Consider the following 18,787-nt stretch of genomic DNA (forward strand, 5'->3'; position numbering starts at 1 on the left):
TGTCTGTGTCTGTGCCAGTCTCTTTCTCTGCCTGTATCAGTCTCTTTCTTTGTCTCTGTCTGTGTCAGTGTCTTTCTCTGTCTGTGTCAGTCTCTTTCTCTGTCCGTCTATTAATTTTTTATATTTGGTATTGACTTGAGAAAGTCTTACACACTATTTTCAGTGTAATGTACATAGTGGGGACCTGTAGTCTTAGGAAAGCCATACAAACCCGTTGGTACCAAATACACACATTTCACAGGTTAAGCATAGTGGGGACCTTGTCTAATAAGTGATGACTTGTAACTATTTTTTAAATTTTCTTATAGCCTCCATGCAAGGATGATGACAACATGACAGCAATAGATAACTGCTCTGAGGATTCTGTAACTACTGAAGGCACTTCACGATTCACAGCTGAGGTATGTGTATTTATTATCTCTGTCTGTGTCAGTCTTTTTTCTGTCTTTTTCTCTGTCTGTGTCAGTCTTTCTCTGTCTGTGTCAGTCTCTTTCTCTGTCTTTTTCTCTGTCTGTGTCAGTCTCTTTTTCTGTCTGTATGTCTGTGTCTATCTGTGTCAGTTTCTTTCTCTCTGTGTTTCAGTCTCTTTCTCTGTCTGTTTCGGTCTCTTTCTCTCTGTTTCTCTGTCTGTGCCAGTCTCTTTCTCTGTCTGTTTCTCTGTCTGTGTGTCAGTCTTTTTCTCTGTCTGTATGTCTGTCTATCTGTGTCTGTCTCTGTATCCGTCTGTATGTCTGTCTCTGTTTGACAGATTTTCTCTCTTTCACTTCATTTTCATATTTATCTTTCTTTTTTTGTCTTTAACAGCCTTTGGTTGATTACTCGGACACCGAAGATGAAGTTTTGTGTTCTAAAATTAAGACATCTTATAAAAAGGTATATTTTACATTTACTTAATTTGTTTTTACCTGCCTCACACCTAAATTGAATTATTTTTAGCTGAATAGTGTGAAGTAAATTTAAAAGGATAAATAAACATTGAAAGACCACCATCTTTTGGACCACCTAAAAATCTTTTTTCTATATGCAAGTTACTATTGTGAATATCGTTTCACAACCATAAGTCGTTTGTTAATCTTCAGAACATGAAGATATTTTTGATATCTTTCCCTCCATCTGGAGTTAGAATGGCAGGCAAAAGCTCAAATTTAATCTGTTTTCTGAAGATGAATAAGGGTCTTATGGGTTTGCAACAACATGAGGATATGTAATGTTAATGATAGAATTTTTGGGGGAGCTATCCCTTTAAATCAGGGTTCCTCAAATCTGGACCTCAAGATCCACTTTCCTGCAGAGTTTAGATCTAACTCTAATCAAACACACCTGAGCATGCTAATCAATGCCAATGAATGCAGACCTGCCAACATGTACGCATTTTTCGTACTCTACACGCATTTTGACCCATAAGTACACTAGTACGATTCGCTGCTCTTTAGGTACGCATTTTGTTGCGTCTCGCATTTTGCCGATTTCAGTTTCTATGCAATCTATGACGCTGATTCTGCCGCTGATCCACAGCGTGTAAGTGGAGTGAAAAGCTTTCGGCCAATCAGAGTGGTGCATGTTAACCCACCGCCCACCTGCCCCTCCCATCCACAAGCTTAGTTGGCAGTTAAGTGGTGGAATGGCTTGCAATCTAGAAGGTTTTAGACAGGCCAGGTGCTGATTAACGTAAGATAAAGGTAACAGTTAGGCTATGTTTAGCCTAATTGAATTTATGGACATTAAAAATGACCTTGACATGACATCATAACAAGCAGTCCAGCTGTGACGAGCTCAGTTCAGTTCACGCGTTCATGTAGGCTAACATGAAAGGGTGGCCCTTCCAATAACGCACCTAAAAGCTGTCACAAAGAACCGGCAAAAGTAATGATTATGAAAACACGTCATTAAAATGAACTGTAACTCAGTGAATACTCAACGAAGAGACACGAGAGAGATATCTATAGAAAGCCTGAAATGTCTACTTTTAAACTAAACAAGTACCGCCGAAAACAAATATTATGTGATAAAATAATCCATATGAAAACAACGCGATGTCTTGTCCGTTTTTCACATCTCCCATTATCTTCTAATTCGACCATGCCCCCGCGCTGAACGCTCTATTCAGATTCTAATGTTAAATAAAGTTTTTATTTTTATTTTACTATTTGCTTCGCGATGAGAGGAATAAGATATAAGTCACCCCAAAATGTGATGTGGTTGAGCATTTGAGATTTGGATTTCCTCAGAAAAAAAAGAATGAAGCACTTTATTCAGCGGAGATGATAAACATGAGTAAGTCTCTTATTATTTATTTATATACTTGTACTAGTTTTCATATAACGTATAAACATTTTACTAGTTAGACTTTTTCCAAACTATAATTCCTGACTAAATGTATAATCAAGTGAAACATTATGAAGTTTCAATAACAATATGCAATACTATACCATTCAAAAGCTTGATGTAAATAATATAAATGTAACAAATAAATGTAACTGTAACAAATGTAACAAACAATGCTGTTCTTTCAATTAATTCCCCTGTAAAAACCTGAAAAAAATATTCTCAGCTCTTTTCAACATTAATAATAATCTATTAATATGAGCACAGAGATGTTTAGTTCTCTGGTGACAAGAAAAGTCATGATTGCCTCCAAAGAAAGCATTTGTTACAAAGAGACTTTCACTGATGCACTACTTAAAAAAAGCCAAATCTGCAACCTTTAACAAGTTAAACAATGCAAAAGTTTAAACACTTTGCATGAAAAATTATTTAAAAAAATGTTGTTTGTTTTTAGCAAACTGATTTTGATATTGATAACTGCTGGTTTTGCACATTTATTAAATTTTTTGATTGATTTATTTAGAAAGAATGTCCTCAGTTTACTTTTATTTCTGACAATATTTTCAGGTGGAAGAAGTTTCCATGGCCTATGCCTCCAGTACAAAATGTTCGGAGGGATTGCAGAAATTGTATAACATTTATGGTCTACTTGTATATGTTATGGAGTAAATAATAAATCTTAATTGGTGAAAGGATATTATGTGTATAATATGTATTATAGTGTTAGGTATCTCATAGGTTTCTCACAGATGTGTGTGCAATGGTGGAGCATACATTGGCGGTGGGCTGTAAGGTTCACGCGGTGTGTGTGTGTGTGGGGGGGGGGGGTGTAGTACTCATACTCATAAAATTTCTTCAAGGTTGGCAGGTATGCGAATGTCTTTGGGATCATTAGAAAATCACAGGCTGGTGACTTTGATCAGGGTTGGAGCTAAACTCTGCAGCGCATTGGACCTCCAGGGCAAGATTTGAGGAAGGGGGCTTTAAATTAATAGACATTGATCGAGCATTTAACATGTTGATTTAATAGATACAGATTTTACACATTAAAGTGTAAAAAAAGGCAAAAGTTATTTTTCATTATGATAAACACACTTTTTCTAGAACATTTGTAACTTGTCATTCTGATGTTTTTGTTTGTTTTATTAGAGATCTGTGATTCATGATGATTCGGATGATCTCTTTGAAAATTCGAGTGTAAATGGTAAAGATGACCAAGACATTCAACGTGACGTCAGACGGAATCATGCATCATTTGCAATGAGTGAACAACATTCCGCTTGTACCACAGCATCCAAAAGAGCAAAAAACACAAGAGTAAGTGTTAATTATTTAAATAGCTTAAATAAAGGGTTTCCGCGGGGTCATAAAAAGTCATAAATTTAACCATAAGAATTTAAGGCCATAAAAGTCATAAAAACGTCCGGATTTTCCATACAATGTCATAAAAAAACATTTAGCCACGTCTTAAATTGATATGCTAGTCCATTAATTTGTTCTTCCATCAAAATACGCTCGCAGCAGCAATGGCATTCATTTGTTTGACCTGTAGTAGTTCTGTATGAGGAATCTGGGTGGTATCACACTGGTATCACAGCGTTTCAGAACTACAAGGTCCATGCGGCAGCATACAGACTTGTCAGAAGGACTTTCACGGAAACCCACACGAACTCCGAACATACTGTGTCATACTGAGTCACTGCTTAGCTTAATTGAAATCATCCTGGCTATCACAATGGTAAAATGTACCTTTAATGATCCATGGTTCGGAGACGGTGCGTTTAGCAGCTGGCTCAAGCCCGTCACTAACAATCGGTATCAAGCATCGATCCATACACAAGACGCGGAAAAGGTTAACCGATTAGCTGGTAACTATCGCGCTGTGTTCGGTGCGGAGAGAGAGAGAGAGAGCCGCGTATCACGGACAGTCCCTCCTGCACATGAACCAACAAATACTAATCACAGTTTTGAACAAACAAATGGACGTGAAAGAGCCCAATTCAGTACCACGGTGTTCAGGTGTTCAGGGGTTCAGGGTTCACGCTGAGAAAGGCGTCTAAAAACACTTGTCAAAGTCAAAGTAAACAGTTGAGGAAAAAGATGCGTTCATCGTCTCTTAAAGTGACCACGCCTAATTTAGCTATTAGCTGCTGTAATGTTAATCCAAGAAAATGAAAGAAAAATCACTCACTCTCCTTGACTGCATTACTTTGTAGTTTTAATAAGAATTTTAAGCAAACTGTGACATATTAGACCCAAATAATCTTCACAGTGAACTACTAGTGAAATAGATATAAATGTTTTATCTATCTATATATAAAATTGGGATCAAAAATTATTCAGCACCTTATAAAGCACCATGCATTTTTTTCTGAATTGCTAATGCAACCTTTTCACACCACAGTCTGAACAAAATGCATTGGTTGGTAATTGGTCAACAAAGTATTGATAGTTGTGTAAATATTATCAGTAACAGTTGTCTGTAGTTTTGGTTGATTGTAATCCATTACGTACATTTTTATCAAAGTTATGACATTATCAAGACGAATTTAACTCTAAAGTCTTGTCGTATTTTATAACCATTTTAGAAGCAATAGCAATTAAACTGTCTGAATAAATTTTGGTTTGATTGTATATTTAATTTTTACATTGAAGACTATCCAGTGCTATTTTAAATTTAATTATTCGGTTTCTGTACCTGGACACCTACAAACTTGAAAAAAAAAAAAAAACTTAAACATTGTGTAAATAGCAAAAATAAATAAAAATAAACAAACATACATACAAATTAGACAATTTCAAACAGGGCGCACTGGTACAACCTTCACCGCTGACCCCAAATATACCCTGCCTCTGGGTGTTGAATACTGTGACCAAACACCAATAACACTTTTTATTTTGGAAAGTAATGCCATAAAATAATTGTTAATTTACAATGTTACTTTACAATGTTACAATTGTTAAGTGTTCCTGTGTTCTTGATACTCAAGAAAAAGAAGGCGAAGGCTTCAGTTTCTTAATCTTAAGACATAATAGAATAACTCTTCAAATAATAAAACTTGTTACTTTCAATGAAAAGTCAATAATAAATACTTTTGAAAGGAATTTTAAAGACTGAATTTATTTATCGTAATTCGTGTAGGTCATAAATTCAAATCCTAATAGTCATGAAAAGGTCTTAAAAAGTCTTAAATTTGACTGATTAAACCCTGCAGAAACCCTGTAAATAGAATATAATGGAAAATAGCCTATGATAGAGGATTAAATTAACTGAATGGTCATTGTCTTTCAAGGCTAGAGGGAAGATCGCGGAGTACTCGGATGTTTCGAGCGAAGATGAGTTATCTGTTAGTGAGGAAGAGTACATTCCTGATACATCAGAGAGTTACACATCAGATAGTAGCATGAGCTTTACTGCTTCACCAAAGGGTAAAGAAAAAAAGTTACAGACTTTGCCAGTCCGGAGCAGTTCAGCTGTGAACAGAATCAAAAAGTTCAGTATTCAAAGCAGCGGTGACTTAGGGAGCTCCCAGAACCACGACATAGCCAAAGTTCCTGACACATCTTCCATTCTTGACAGCGCAACATCAGTAGTTATCCCAGCTGTAATTAAAAAGAGAGGTGGATTGAGAATGTACAGCAAAAAACAACAGTGCTTTTTTTGTGAAGGTGCTTTTACAAAAATTTCTAGACACCTGGAACGAAAGCATAGAAATGAGGTAGAGGTAGCAAAAGCGTTAAGTCATCCAAAGGGCTCAAAAGAAAGGAGGATGCAACTTGAGTATCTACGTAACAAAGGGAACTTTGCTTACAATAGTACTGTTATTAATACAGGTGCAGGACTGATGATTCCGCGGAAACTGCCCAAAAAGAACCTGGAGGGGGAAAGTTTTATGCACTGCATTTACTGCAAAGGACTCTTCTTAAAAAAAACTTTGTGGCGACATGTCAAGGTTTGCAAATTCAAGCCTGGTGATGAGAAGCCGAAACCTGGAAAAACCCGTGTCCAGGTTCTTTGTGGCTTTGCACAACCTCCCCCACCAGGAGTAACTCATGGTGTTTGGAAGCTGTTAAATTCCATGAACCAGGACCAAGTGGCACTTGAGACTAGAAATGACTGGTGCATTTTAGAGTTAGGAAAGCATCTTTACAACAAGTATGGATCAAGAGTTAAAATGCATGAACACATCCGCCAAAAGATGAGGGAGCTTGGAAGACTCCTAATATGTGCAAGAGAGGTATCCCCCCTTACATCTATTAAAGAGCTCATTCATCCCACAAACTTCATGCATACCATCAATGCAGTTAAAAGGGCTGCTGGCTACAATGAAGAGACCAATGTATTTGAAAAGGCTAGTGTGGCTGTGAAACTTGGACAGAGTCTGAACAAAATCGCAATGCTCATTGAGAGCCACTCTACTATTAGAGGAGACGAAAAGACAGGAAAAATTGCGAACAGTTTTCAACAGCTTTATAAGTCCAGATGGCCCGAATACATTTCTACAACAGCCCGGCGAACACTGGAGGAAGCAAAATGGAATTCCCCACAATTACTTCCATTCACAGAAGATGTTAAGCTCCTTCATATATATCTTGACGAGCAAGAGAAGACCCATCGCAAACTCTTGTTAACACAGCCATCATCTCAGCACTGGGCAAAACTGGCCAAGATCACGTTAACTCAGGTTATGCTTTTCAATCGTAGACGAGAAGGGGAAGTGTCACAAATGCCATTGTCTGCATACATCTCCAGCAACCAATCGGATGCTCATCCAGATATTAGCATGGCCCTCACAGATTTAGAAAATAAACTGTGTCAGTACTTCAAGCGTGTAGAAATTAGAGGCAAAAGAGGCAGAAAGGTTCCCGTGCTTCTCACACCTTCCATGCAAGAATCAATCAGCCTGCTTCTCGAAAATCGGAATACCTGTGGAATTCCAAATGAAAATCCTTTTCTCTTTGCACGCCCGTATGCAATGACATTTTTCAGAGGCTCTGATTGCATTCGCGAATTTGCTGTTGCATGTAGTGCAAAAAATCCTCAGACTCTTACATCAACAAAGTTGAGAAAACAGATCGGGACACTTTCTGAAGTTCTTAATCTTAGCAACACAGAGTTAGATCAGTTGGCAGACTTTCTAGGCCATGACATTCGAGTTCATCGTCAATTTTACAGGTTACCTGAAGGCACCCTCCAACTGGCCAAAATTAGTAAAATTCTTCTGGCCCTCGAAAAAGGACGCTTGGCAGACTTTAAAGGGCGAAATCTTAATGAAATCAACATAGATCCAGAAGGTACTATACACCGTACACAACATGGGTTCAGATTTTGGCAATGCTTTGAATAACATTACCTTGTATTTTAAATAATATATTTCTGTTAGGGGTGCACTGATCAATATCGGCCAATCATTAATGCGCATCTCGTCAGTAAAGCCGGTTCTCTAATCAGCTGTAAATTCCACCAGGCCGTTGTTAAATGACTAGCTGCGCAAATAAACGCTGTATCAAAATATCACGCACCTGGTGCAATTTACAGCTGATTAGAGAACCGGCTTTACTGACGAGATACGCATTAATGATCGGCCAATCTTGATCGGTGCACCCCTAATTTCTGTATTTTCTACCTTTTAGAGGAAGTTACAGTGGACAGTGATTTGGAGGAGTCCACTTCTAGTCCAAAAGGTAATGATTACATAATGTCAGTTTCAATTTATGTTTGCCTAAATAATGGGACATCGGATGCCCATTTTCCGGAGTTGGACTGATTCTTTAGGGTCTTCATATAATGTCTGCAAAATACCCGTCTGCCAACTCTGAAACCCGGCAGCAGTTCAAGTGGATGATGTAGCACGTCGGCATTGCGTGATTACTGAGAGCACCGAGAGAGAACAAAACAAAATGCTGTTCACGAATTATATATATATATATTTGCTTGTTTGTTTGTTTTAGTGTTTATAGCTCTTTTGAAGCCAAGAACTCAACCATCTGGAGTCCATTGATCAGCCTGTTTCTTCCTCTTCTTATCACAGCACTCGCCTAAACCTGGCTCCTGGTCAGGTACACTTGCCCCCATTAGCACTCCAATTAACTCACTCATCAAGCCCCACATAAAAGCACACACCTGAGAGTCATTCACTGTCCGGTCTCATAAACTGTTTTTATCCTCCATGAAGTCCGAGATCTAGATGATTTTGTGCAGGAGTTTGTGAATTATGGTCAACTCGCCACATGTGATGACCTTACCTTAATGAAGGGATTCTGGTGCGGTTTGGAGGAAGATATCCATCTCGTCATGCTGAGAGCTTATCCATGCTGGTCATTGAAGAATTATATCAACTTCGCGTTGTGGTTTGCCAGATTAGACTTCACCATGGATGAGGCGAAGTCCCGTCCACAGTCGTCACGTGGATGCTGTTGCGCTCTGTTCCACTTGCTGTTCCCCAGCTGAGCTTGCATTTGCCAGCCGCCGGTGCCTCAAGTCCTGAATCACTCTCCATGGCTCTGCTGTTCAGCCCGCACTCATGCCCAACACCACCATCCGCGGCCAACACAAGTCTGTAGCCGTCAACGGTTTACTCAAGCTGAGTGCCATCTGTGGCAAAGCCTGTGCCGCTGCCCAAAGCAAGATTAATGCCGCCATAAGGTCCTATGGCAAGGCCTTATAACATTAAGATGCCCGCACCTTACAAATGCCCTCCCCTGTGTCAGATTCCCCAGAGCTCAGCCTAGTGCCTGTTTCTCTTGAGCACCCATTAGTTCCTGTAGGCAAACAGGTAGGTATTCTGGATTTGACACTTCTCCCTGAGTTCTCAGCTCCTCTCCTCACCCCAGAGCCTTCATTTCCGTTGGCTCCATTGGTTCTGTCCAGTTCTCCTCCTCCAGAGCCTCCGCGGGTCCCGTCCAGTTCCGCTCCTCTAGAGGGTCCTTAAGTGCCATCTTCTCCTTAAGTGTCATCTTCGCCCACTAGAGCCCACTCCTCCTCAGCGCCCCCATGAACCTTAGACCCTGGACTTTCCCAATAATTTTTTTGGGGGGCTATATGGCTGAGTTAAGGGTGGGTGGGCTGTGGGCCAAGATTATCATCGTCGAGCTGCCTGCTCTGCCATGGCCCCCCAGTAACCTGATCCACCATGGCCTCCTGGGTCTCCTACTCCGTCATGGCTCCCCGACTTACCTGGAGGTCCTCCTTTACTCCATCCTATTCCTGCCCTGCACCAGCCCCGGGGCTTATTACAGCTCGGGAAGAGCCTTCCGGGAGGGGGAAGTACTGTCACAAGATTAGCATCTTTCTTCCGCATCTCATCACAGCACTCACCTGGCTCCTGATCATGCACACCTGCAGCCCATGAGCACTTTGCTGAACATAAAAGCACATACCTCAGAATCATTCACTATCCAGTCTCATAAACTCTATGTGGACTAAGCAAGCTATTACCTGCCTGTGATACTTGCCACCTGTCTCCTTCCTCAGTGATCCCTTCCGTCTCCAGCTCAATTCTCTAGTCGAGGTGTCTGTTTCCCGTCAGTCCTGGTCTCCACTCTCCGTCTCTATGAGTCTCCTGTAAAGCAAGAAAGATCAGATTATTTCCTGGATCATCCTCTAGACAAATCTCAGTGCTGGCATACTCACCTGAACAATCTCCACTCAGCTCCTTTGCTCTCCTGTTGTTAAATAAACTTCGCCGTTGTTTACTTACCTCGCTCTCTGACCAGTAACTGTTACAGAAATATTTCCATCAAAAACCTAAATTTCTTTTCGACTGAAGACCGAAGTACATACACATCCTAGATGAAATTGGGGTGAGTAAAGTGTCATGAAATGGTTGTTTGAAAGTGGTCCTAGAACATTGATCCTCAAATCTGGCTCACGGGATTCATTTTCCTGCAAAGTTTAGCTCTAACCCAAATCAAATACGCATGAGTTTGCTAATCGGTGTCTTCAGGATCATTAGAAAATCACAGGCAGGTGTGTTTTAATTAGAGTCGGAGCTAAACTCTGCAGGAAACTGGATCTCGCGAGCCAGATTTGAGGATCACTGTCCTAGAATAACTTTTATATTTTTCCTTTTCTCTTTGGAGTATTACAAGCTCTTGGTGCATAAAAAACATCTGTTAAGTTACGAAGACTAAAGTCTTAAATCCAAAGAGATATTCTTTATTGAAGTTAGGAGTCTGCCACACACCCCTAAAATGGCCCGTTCTAACACACCCCCACATCTCTACGCAAACATTTGGGGGTGATTTGCACCGAACCGCCCAAATGTATACGCAGAGAAAGTAATCATCATTTCTTCACTGTATGTTGTCATGTGCGCCGGTGACACGGACTGTTTTCTGAAAATGGGAGAGAGAAAGGCAGGTTGTGCATTTAACCGCTCTCCAACTCGCCCTGCTCTGAGCGGGCCGCAAACCCTCATCATTCTGTGGTCAGTCAAGTGAGGTATATTTACACTGTTGATGGACAACACGGACATTACAGACAGTCTGGCGCTTCTTACAGCCTGGCAGGAAGTTACATTTTATAATGTGCTACCTAACTTTACTATTTAAAAGCGAAGTGCTTGTGGTTTGTTTCTCCAATTACAAATGCCGATATGTTGTTATGTTTACGTCGCGACGTGTAAAAAGACAATATAAGTCATAAACAGTAATTATGTTCCCGCTTAACACAACAAAAGCCTCATTTGAAATGGCTTTTAATGTTTTTTGCGGGGATGTTTTTTGTAAGGGGCATAACATTTCCGTCAAACGCTTGACTTTGGGCAATCACAATGTACTGGATTGCTGGCCAATCGGAGCATACCTCGGTGTCTTGCAGCTCTGAATTTAGACCAAATCCACCGGTATCAGAAAGGCGGGGCTTACAGGAGATAAAATAATATAAAATATGTGGAAAATAATGCTGTTTATTTTTTATTTAAACCCAGTAAACACATTGCATGATACCAAATAAACACAAAAATGATCTTTTATATATACATATGACAAAATGCTGGTGAGGACCGTAAAGAGAAAAGAATAACTTAACTGGCAGGTTCCAGGTCTGGATATGCATGGGAAAAAAATAATTTAGTATGGAAAGAATTTGTTTCCAGACTATTTCACCTATTCAGTTTTTTTTTTTTTTTTTTTTTTTTTTTTTTGTAATATAAAATTGAGTTGAATCTGCTGATTTAAATGGTGATATGTCTATAACACCTAAAACTTCTAGTAGATGGGTCCCCAGGACTGAAATTGAGAAACGCTATACTCAGGGCTGGACAATAATTCAATTTCTATCTATGAATCTATCTATCTATCTATCTATATGTATGTATGTGATTTTTATTTTTTTATTTTTCAGTAAAAATGATTTGATTTATTAAACACATTTACGATATTTTGGTACAGGCTGCGTTATCCCATACATTTATTTATTTGCGTGGTTGAATTTGTTGAATAAACATGAGCACTGCACATTTCAAAATCAATATAGATATTGGAATTATATCTTATAGACCGAAATTAAGAAATGTATTGCGACGTAAATTTTGGCAATATTGTTCTGCCCTGATCCTGATTGCACCTCAGGAACTTTGTGTTCTTGAGATGACTGTCTTTTTGGCTGCAGAGATTTGTCAATACTCAAGACTGGCTTAATTTTTACTTTCAGAGTGCACCACAGTATCATCATCACAGCACACGGTTTGTGAGAACGGCACACTTCCAGCAGACCCAGTCTCCAAAAAAAAGAGAGGTATGATAATACTTAGGTATGATGATACTTCACTTAATGCCGATTGTCCTGAAAAAAAAGTGAATTTTACCGTAGTACAGTGCTGACTTCGTAGCCTACTTTGACTGAATTCTTTGCTTGCTTTATTTATTTCTTCTTATATATGACTCTATACTTTGTACCTATACCTTTATAGTGGCTATTATTGTTCATTTAAAACTGACGTTAACAAAAGTTAGGTTTGTGCCTATTTCATGCTTTCCCACATACACCACGCCTAACAAGTAAGGTCAGTGAAAACACAAGCCTGATCAGGTTTACCTGTACCGAGCTGAACTGTACCATACCACTCAGGTTGATGCAAGTGTTTCTCATGGGTAAAATGCTAATGTGTCTCTCCCCCCCCCCACAGGTTACATTAAGAAGACGGCCTGGAACAAACTTGAGATACAGGCTGTGGAGAAGCATATGATGAGGTTTATTAACAATCACAAAATTCCAGGAAAGGCAGACTGCATGAGGTGTAAAGAGGCGGAACCACTTGCACTTAAAAATAGAGAGTGGTCTACACTTAAATTTTACATCAAAAATCGAATCTCCGCTCTAAACAGAAAATATCTGCCAAATTAATTGACACACTGTCAGACTGAATTGTTCATTGGTAGAAACAAGCTTTTATAGTTTTAAAACAAGCTTCCATAGTCAAATGGTTAGCGCAATAGACCATCAGTTCCATATTATTGTTTGGAAATGTAGATTGTTCTTTCGAAAATTAAGGCATTTTAAATAACTTTTAGACTGGAGTCTTTTTTTCATCCTTGTCTGCTTCAAATGTAGAATTGTTTTTCTATAAATGCAGACATGGTAGATTTTCATTCTATTGTACTTGTTTTCAAAAACTTGAGAATGCAGTGTTTGTCATGAAGGGTTTTATTAATATATATTTTTTAATTCAACTAGTGTTTACTGTGAACATCTTTATGAAATATTTCTGCAAATTTTTGTGGACGACTGAAACTTATGCTAATGTTTCTGACCCTGACTGTTGACGTACTAATGTTATGAGTTTTGAAAATGTATGTCATATACTGTATAACACTTTTTTTTTTTACTAAACCTTTAAAAGTACTAAGTTAATTTTGTTTCTACATCTAAAACAAACATCTCCAAAATCAATTAAAGCATGGAGCAGATTGTAGCTCCTTTTCTGTCTAAAGTACGCAGATTCTCTTTTGTGTGTGAGTCCAGTCCCCACAATGACCAAAAACTGGTGTTGAGTGTGTGTTTAAAGTCCCCACAATGACCAAAAACTGGTGTTGAGTGTGTGTTTAAAGTCCCCACAATGACCAAAAACTGGTGTTGAGTGTGTGTTTAAAGTCCCCACAATGACCAAAAACTGGTGTTGAGTGTGTGTTTAAAGTCCCCACAATGACCAAAAACTGGTGTTGAGTGTGTGTTTAAAGTCCCCACAATGACCAAAAACTGGTGTTGAGTGTGTGTTTAAAGTCCCCACAATGACCAAAAACTGGTGTTGAGTGTGTGTTTAAAGTCCCCACAATGACCAAAAACTGGTGTTGAGTGTGTGTTTAAAGTCCCCACAATGACCAAAAACTGGTGTTGAGTGTGTGTTTAAAGTCCCCACAATGACCAAAAACTGGTGTTGAGTGTGTGTTTAAAGTCCCCACAATGACCAAAAACTGGTGTTGAGTGTGTGTTTAAAGTCCCCACAATGACCAAAAACTGGTGTTGAGTGTGTGTTTAAAGTCCCCACAATGACCAAAAACTGGTGTTGAGTGTGTGTTTAAAGTCCCCACAATGACCAAAAACTGGTGTTGAGTGTGTTTAGATACGATCCCCACAATGACCAAAAACTGGTGTTGAGTGTGTGTTTAAAGTCCCCACAATGACCAAAAACTGGTGTTGAGTGTGTTTAGATACGATCCCCACAATGACCAAAAACTGGTGTTGAGTGTGTGTTTAAAGTCCCCACAATGACCAAAAACTGGTGTTGAGTGTGTGTTTAAAGTCCCCACAATGACCAAAAACTGGTGTTGAGTGTGTGTTTAAAGTCCCCACAATGACCAAAAACTGGTGTTGAGTGTGTGTTTAAAGTCCCCACAATGACCAAAAACTGGTGTTGAGTGTGTTTAGATACGATCCCCACAATGACCAAAAACTGGTGTTGAGTGTGTGTTTAAAGTCCCCACAATGACCAAAAACTGGTGTTGAGTGTGTTTAGATACGATCCCCACAATGACCAAAAACTGGTGTTGAGTGTGTGTTTAAAGTCCCCACAATGACCAAAAACTGGTGTTGAGTGTGTTTAGATACGATCCCCACAATGACCAAAAACTGGTGTTTAGTGTGTGAGTCCAGTCCCCACAATGACCAAAAACTGGTTGTGTGTTAGCCGGACCCCAGATATACTCAATACCTGAAAGGTCCCCACAAGTGACCACTGTGTCAGGTTTGTAATTTTTTTAGTGAAATATTTGTAATCTGCAGTGATACTTTGAAACAGGCTTTTTAGCTTTTGTCAAATAATTTTTTTTAGGTCTGTAAGATCATAGGAATGGGTGGTCCCCACTATGTAGCAATACTGACAGGTGACCCCCACAATGCACAAAAACAAGTATGTGTGTGTGTGTGTGTGTGTGTGTGTGTGCTTGATTCGTTTTTTAAAAGTCAAAATATACGAATGTTGTGATGTTTATTTTTATTGATTACACTATCAAATTTAATTAATTGTTTTATATAATTTTTTTATTGAATTAAATGATTAATATTTTTCTCAAAATACAGTAAAAACAGTAATATGCTAAAGTGAAATATTATTAAAATGTTAATTAACTGTTTTAAATAATGGTGAGTCTTTACTGTCAATTTTCATCAATTTATGGTAACTTTGCTGAATGCAGCCTTTTTTTCTTTAACTGAAAGTTTTATTTAGCAAAGTTGCATTACATTTTCAAACTTGACAGTAAAGACTATTATTATTTAAAATAGTAATGTTGTTTTACTGTATTACTGTTTTTACTGTATTTAGAATCAAATAAATGCAGCCTTGGTGAGCATAAGAGACTTCAAAAATCTTACTGACCGCAAAGTTTTGAATGGTCATGGACTACTTTTTTTACTTACATTTTATGCCAATTTTGTGTCTCTTTGAAGTCCCCATTTATTATAAAGTTGATATCACAGTCATTTATGAGTTTTATGAATCCACAGACATCGGGTGTTTTCACAGATGTTGTTTACAGAACCAGAGGACATCTGCAGGTGCAGATGGGTTTCATTGCACCTGCTAAACCTCGTGAAGATGTGATGTTTTGTTCATTCTGAGAGGTTCTGATGTCAATCAGCTAAATACCATAAAAGTTTCTTTGCGTGTGCTTTTGTAGGTCCAGCAGAAGGAAGAATCAGATGAAGTCATCGCAAAAGCTGTGAGTGTGAAGCTTGCTGATGCTGCTGGAATCTCCTACTCTGAAATCGCCACTAAAGCATATGAGAGTGGACGCACAGAGCTCGCCATTAAGGTACACACACAAAGACTTCTATTAAAAACCAAGGGCCATTGGTATTATGGGTTGTCAGTTAGTTTGTGTTGGTCTCTCTCTTTCAGTTGTTGGAGTTTGAGCCTCGTTCCGGCGAGCAGGTCCCACTGCTGTTAAAAATGAAGAAAAGCCCTCTGGCTTTGAGCAAAGCCATTGAGAGTGGAGACACAGACCTCGGTACACACACCTTCACATACATGTCCTAAAACCTCATGAACTGTCCACCTAGATACACTGCTTTTCAGTTTTGTTTAAAAAAAAAACTTTTGAAATGAACTGTGTGTAATAAATTAAATTTCTCAGCAAATAGTAGCTTGGTCAGATCACCTATGTGCATTAAAAAGATTTGATGTATTTTAAAGATTACTCTCCATTGTTTATGATCCATTTGACAGGAATGAAAAATAGAGATGTCATCTGATGCTAAACTGAGCAAACACTCACACATATGCATTAGAAACACACACTCCGTTACAGATACACACTTTGAATCATATTCAGAATCACTGGAGATGGGTTACCTGCATGCTCTCTTGTATGCTAGTGTACACAGTGGTTATGTACCTGAAGAATGAGCTGAACAGAGGAGACTTCTTCATGATGTTGAGGAACCAGCCTGTGGCTTTGAGCCTCTACAAACAGGTATGCACATCTGCACACACCTGCTTCCTGAAGACACACACACTCTCTGTACTGAGAACCATAGGCATTATTTATGACAAGAACATGCCCCATCTCTTTTTGAGCTAACCTATATAATGTTCATGAGCTAATGTGTATGTCTGGGAACATTGCAAAGGGCCACAATAAAATCTGATTGTTCAAAATCCCTCTGCTCATATATGAACATCAAATCTGTTCTGATTGGCTAGGATTTTCTTGCATTATATATGGAAAAATGATTTCTGCCTAGTTCTTCCACGTCAGCACCCTAGTTTTTATCATTAACTACAGTAAAACTAAAACTACTGAAAGTTTTCATAATTTAAAAACAAATATTATTATATGAAAAGCCTAAACTTGAATACATATGAATATGTTGAAATTGAAGTCCAACTTTCCAAAACTAAAAATGAAATAAAAATAAATTAGAGGTAAATTTAAGTATTTATAGTAGACAAAAGCTCATAAAAAATTACCAAAACCTAATATAAAATTATATTAAAACTATAAAATAAAAGCTAATGCAAAATATTAATAAATACTATGATATTGTATTGGTAATATTAAAATAACAATGCTTTTTTTTCACTGTTCACATTGTCATTGTTTTTGTGTATGTGTGTGTAGTTCTGCAAGCATCAGGAGCAGGATACACTCAAAGATCTTTTCAATCAAGATGATGATCATGAAGAACTTGGCAATTTTTATGTAAAGGCCAGCTATAAAGAGCAGGTAGGTGTTTACTGTTCTTTCTTCCTCATTTTCCTCCCACTTCCATGATTTGAATGACAGGTGTGCTATAAAAGTGCTAAAAAATGATGGTGGATCGATTTCCACCAATGTGTGGGGTTTGAAGGCATGCCTTCTTTGCTTTCCACCTTCATTTCTTAATACTCTTTTATTATTTTTAGTAAAATTATTTTGCTAGTTGCGTTGGTGGAAATGCATCTGCTAAGAATGTAAAGGTGTACTCTACATATGTGTGTAATTGCAGAGACTGGAAGCTCGGATTGCTCTTTTACAAAGTGCTGTGGACGAGTACTACAAAGCCAAGAATGAATTTTCTGCCAAGGTGAAGACCTCAGACTCTCCTGTAACAGGCAGATTAGCAGCCTGGGTCAGCGTTCACTGTCCGTGTAGCCAGAACATTACATCTGTGAATTATTAAAAGGAATTATAGCCTTTCTTCCTTCTTTCTCCTCTCTCAGACAACAGAAGATGAAATGCGTCTTCTGCGGTTTCAGAGGAAGCTAGAGGAAGAGAAGGGTGAGTTGCTCGTGGGATTCTCCCTTCATGACACTATGACCACGCTGCTGTCTGTGGGACTGCACAAACACGCCGAACAACTTTACAAAGACTTCAGAGTCCCCGACAAGAGGTGGGCCTTCTGATTATAGTTTTACTTAAATGATTTATAGTGTCTCCTTCTGTGGCACTGTTTTTATTTTGTTTTAATGAAAGAATAAACCTTGAACAACATTTAATTCATATCCCACTGGCAGTGTTGAGAACCTCGAAGACATTCTCTGACCTAATAAACCAGAGCTAATATTGTCTGTAATTAAAGACAGCAGTTGTAATGTAATGTAATGTAATGGTCCAGTTGTAAAATATGTAACCAATGTTATTCACTTCACCCATAGTGGTGTTAATGTAGTGGCTGATACATATATAGTGTATGTTTCGAGGTCCTAGACACTGGGATAGTCCTCATCCCCCTGCAACCCTGCAGAAGATAAGCAGTGAGGAAAATTGATGGATGGATGAGGTATAAGATATTGATATGAGTGAAGGTGTTTCTCATTTTCAGGTTCTGGTGGCTGAAGTTAAAGGCTCTGGCTGAGAAGGAGGACTGGGAAGAGCTGGAGAAATTTGGCAAAAGCAAAAAATCTCCTATTGGATATCTGGTAACTTGTGTCCTGATGATCTGAATTATTCTTAGTCTAGCTGTTGTGAGGTATTTATAATCGTCTTTCTCTGATCACAGCCATTTGTTGAGGTGTGCATTAAACACCATAACAAATATGAAGCCAAGAAGTATGTGTCTAAAGTCACACCGGAGCAGAAGGTCAAAGCTCACCTTGCAGTGGGGTAAGAGTTTGTTCTGAAATGTATTTGGCCCCTTCTTCTTTTCTGAAAGAAATTAATATTTTAAATTAGCAGGGACAAATTAAAGGGACAAAAAAAAGGTTTGGAAGCAGCACAAACATTTTCTACATTGATAACAATTAGAAATGTTTCTTGTGCAGCAAATAAGTATATTAGTATGATTTCTGAATGATCAGGTGCTATCCCATCACAGGAATAGATTACATTTTAAAATATCAAAATAGAAAAGTTATTATAAATTGTAATAATCTTTCACAATATTAATGTTTGTACAAATTTTTTTTTTTATCAAATGCAGACTTGGTGACTTTCAGCAACATTAAAAAATATTTCCTTCCCCAAAACTTAGATCAAAAGTGTACATTACTGTTCATGATTAAGACAAAGAACCACAATAAATATCGTTGTCTCTCACACA

The 18,787-nt window shown here is 38.4% G+C and overlaps 1 protein-coding gene and 1 long non-coding RNA gene across 2 annotated transcripts in view; both read left to right on the forward strand.

Annotated features, from left to right (window-relative positions):
• Positions 1-18,787, forward strand: part of vps16 (VPS16 core subunit of CORVET and HOPS complexes) — a 35,134-nt gene that overhangs the window by 15,751 nt on the left and 596 nt on the right. Inside the window, exons 14-21 of the mRNA XM_026257779.1 lie at positions 15,445-15,579; positions 15,666-15,774; positions 16,142-16,239; positions 16,888-16,992; positions 17,255-17,332; positions 17,469-17,638; positions 18,071-18,167; positions 18,248-18,351. Coding sequence (XP_026113564.1) covers positions 15,445-15,579; positions 15,666-15,774; positions 16,142-16,239; positions 16,888-16,992; positions 17,255-17,332; positions 17,469-17,638; positions 18,071-18,167; positions 18,248-18,351 — 896 coding nt within the window. The remainder of the gene's footprint in view (positions 1-15,444; positions 15,580-15,665; positions 15,775-16,141; positions 16,240-16,887; positions 16,993-17,254; positions 17,333-17,468; positions 17,639-18,070; positions 18,168-18,247; positions 18,352-18,787) is intronic.
• Positions 7,375-13,262, forward strand: LOC113092170 (uncharacterized). The gene is made up of 3 exons (XR_003287531.1): positions 7,375-7,620; positions 7,960-8,010; positions 11,981-13,262. It is a non-coding gene; the product is annotated as an uncharacterized LOC113092170 (long non-coding RNA).

The sequence above is a fragment of the Carassius auratus genome, chromosome 6 (assembly GCF_003368295.1).
Source record: "Carassius auratus strain Wakin chromosome 6, ASM336829v1, whole genome shotgun sequence".
Lineage (NCBI taxonomy): Eukaryota > Metazoa > Chordata > Actinopteri > Cypriniformes > Cyprinidae > Carassius > Carassius auratus.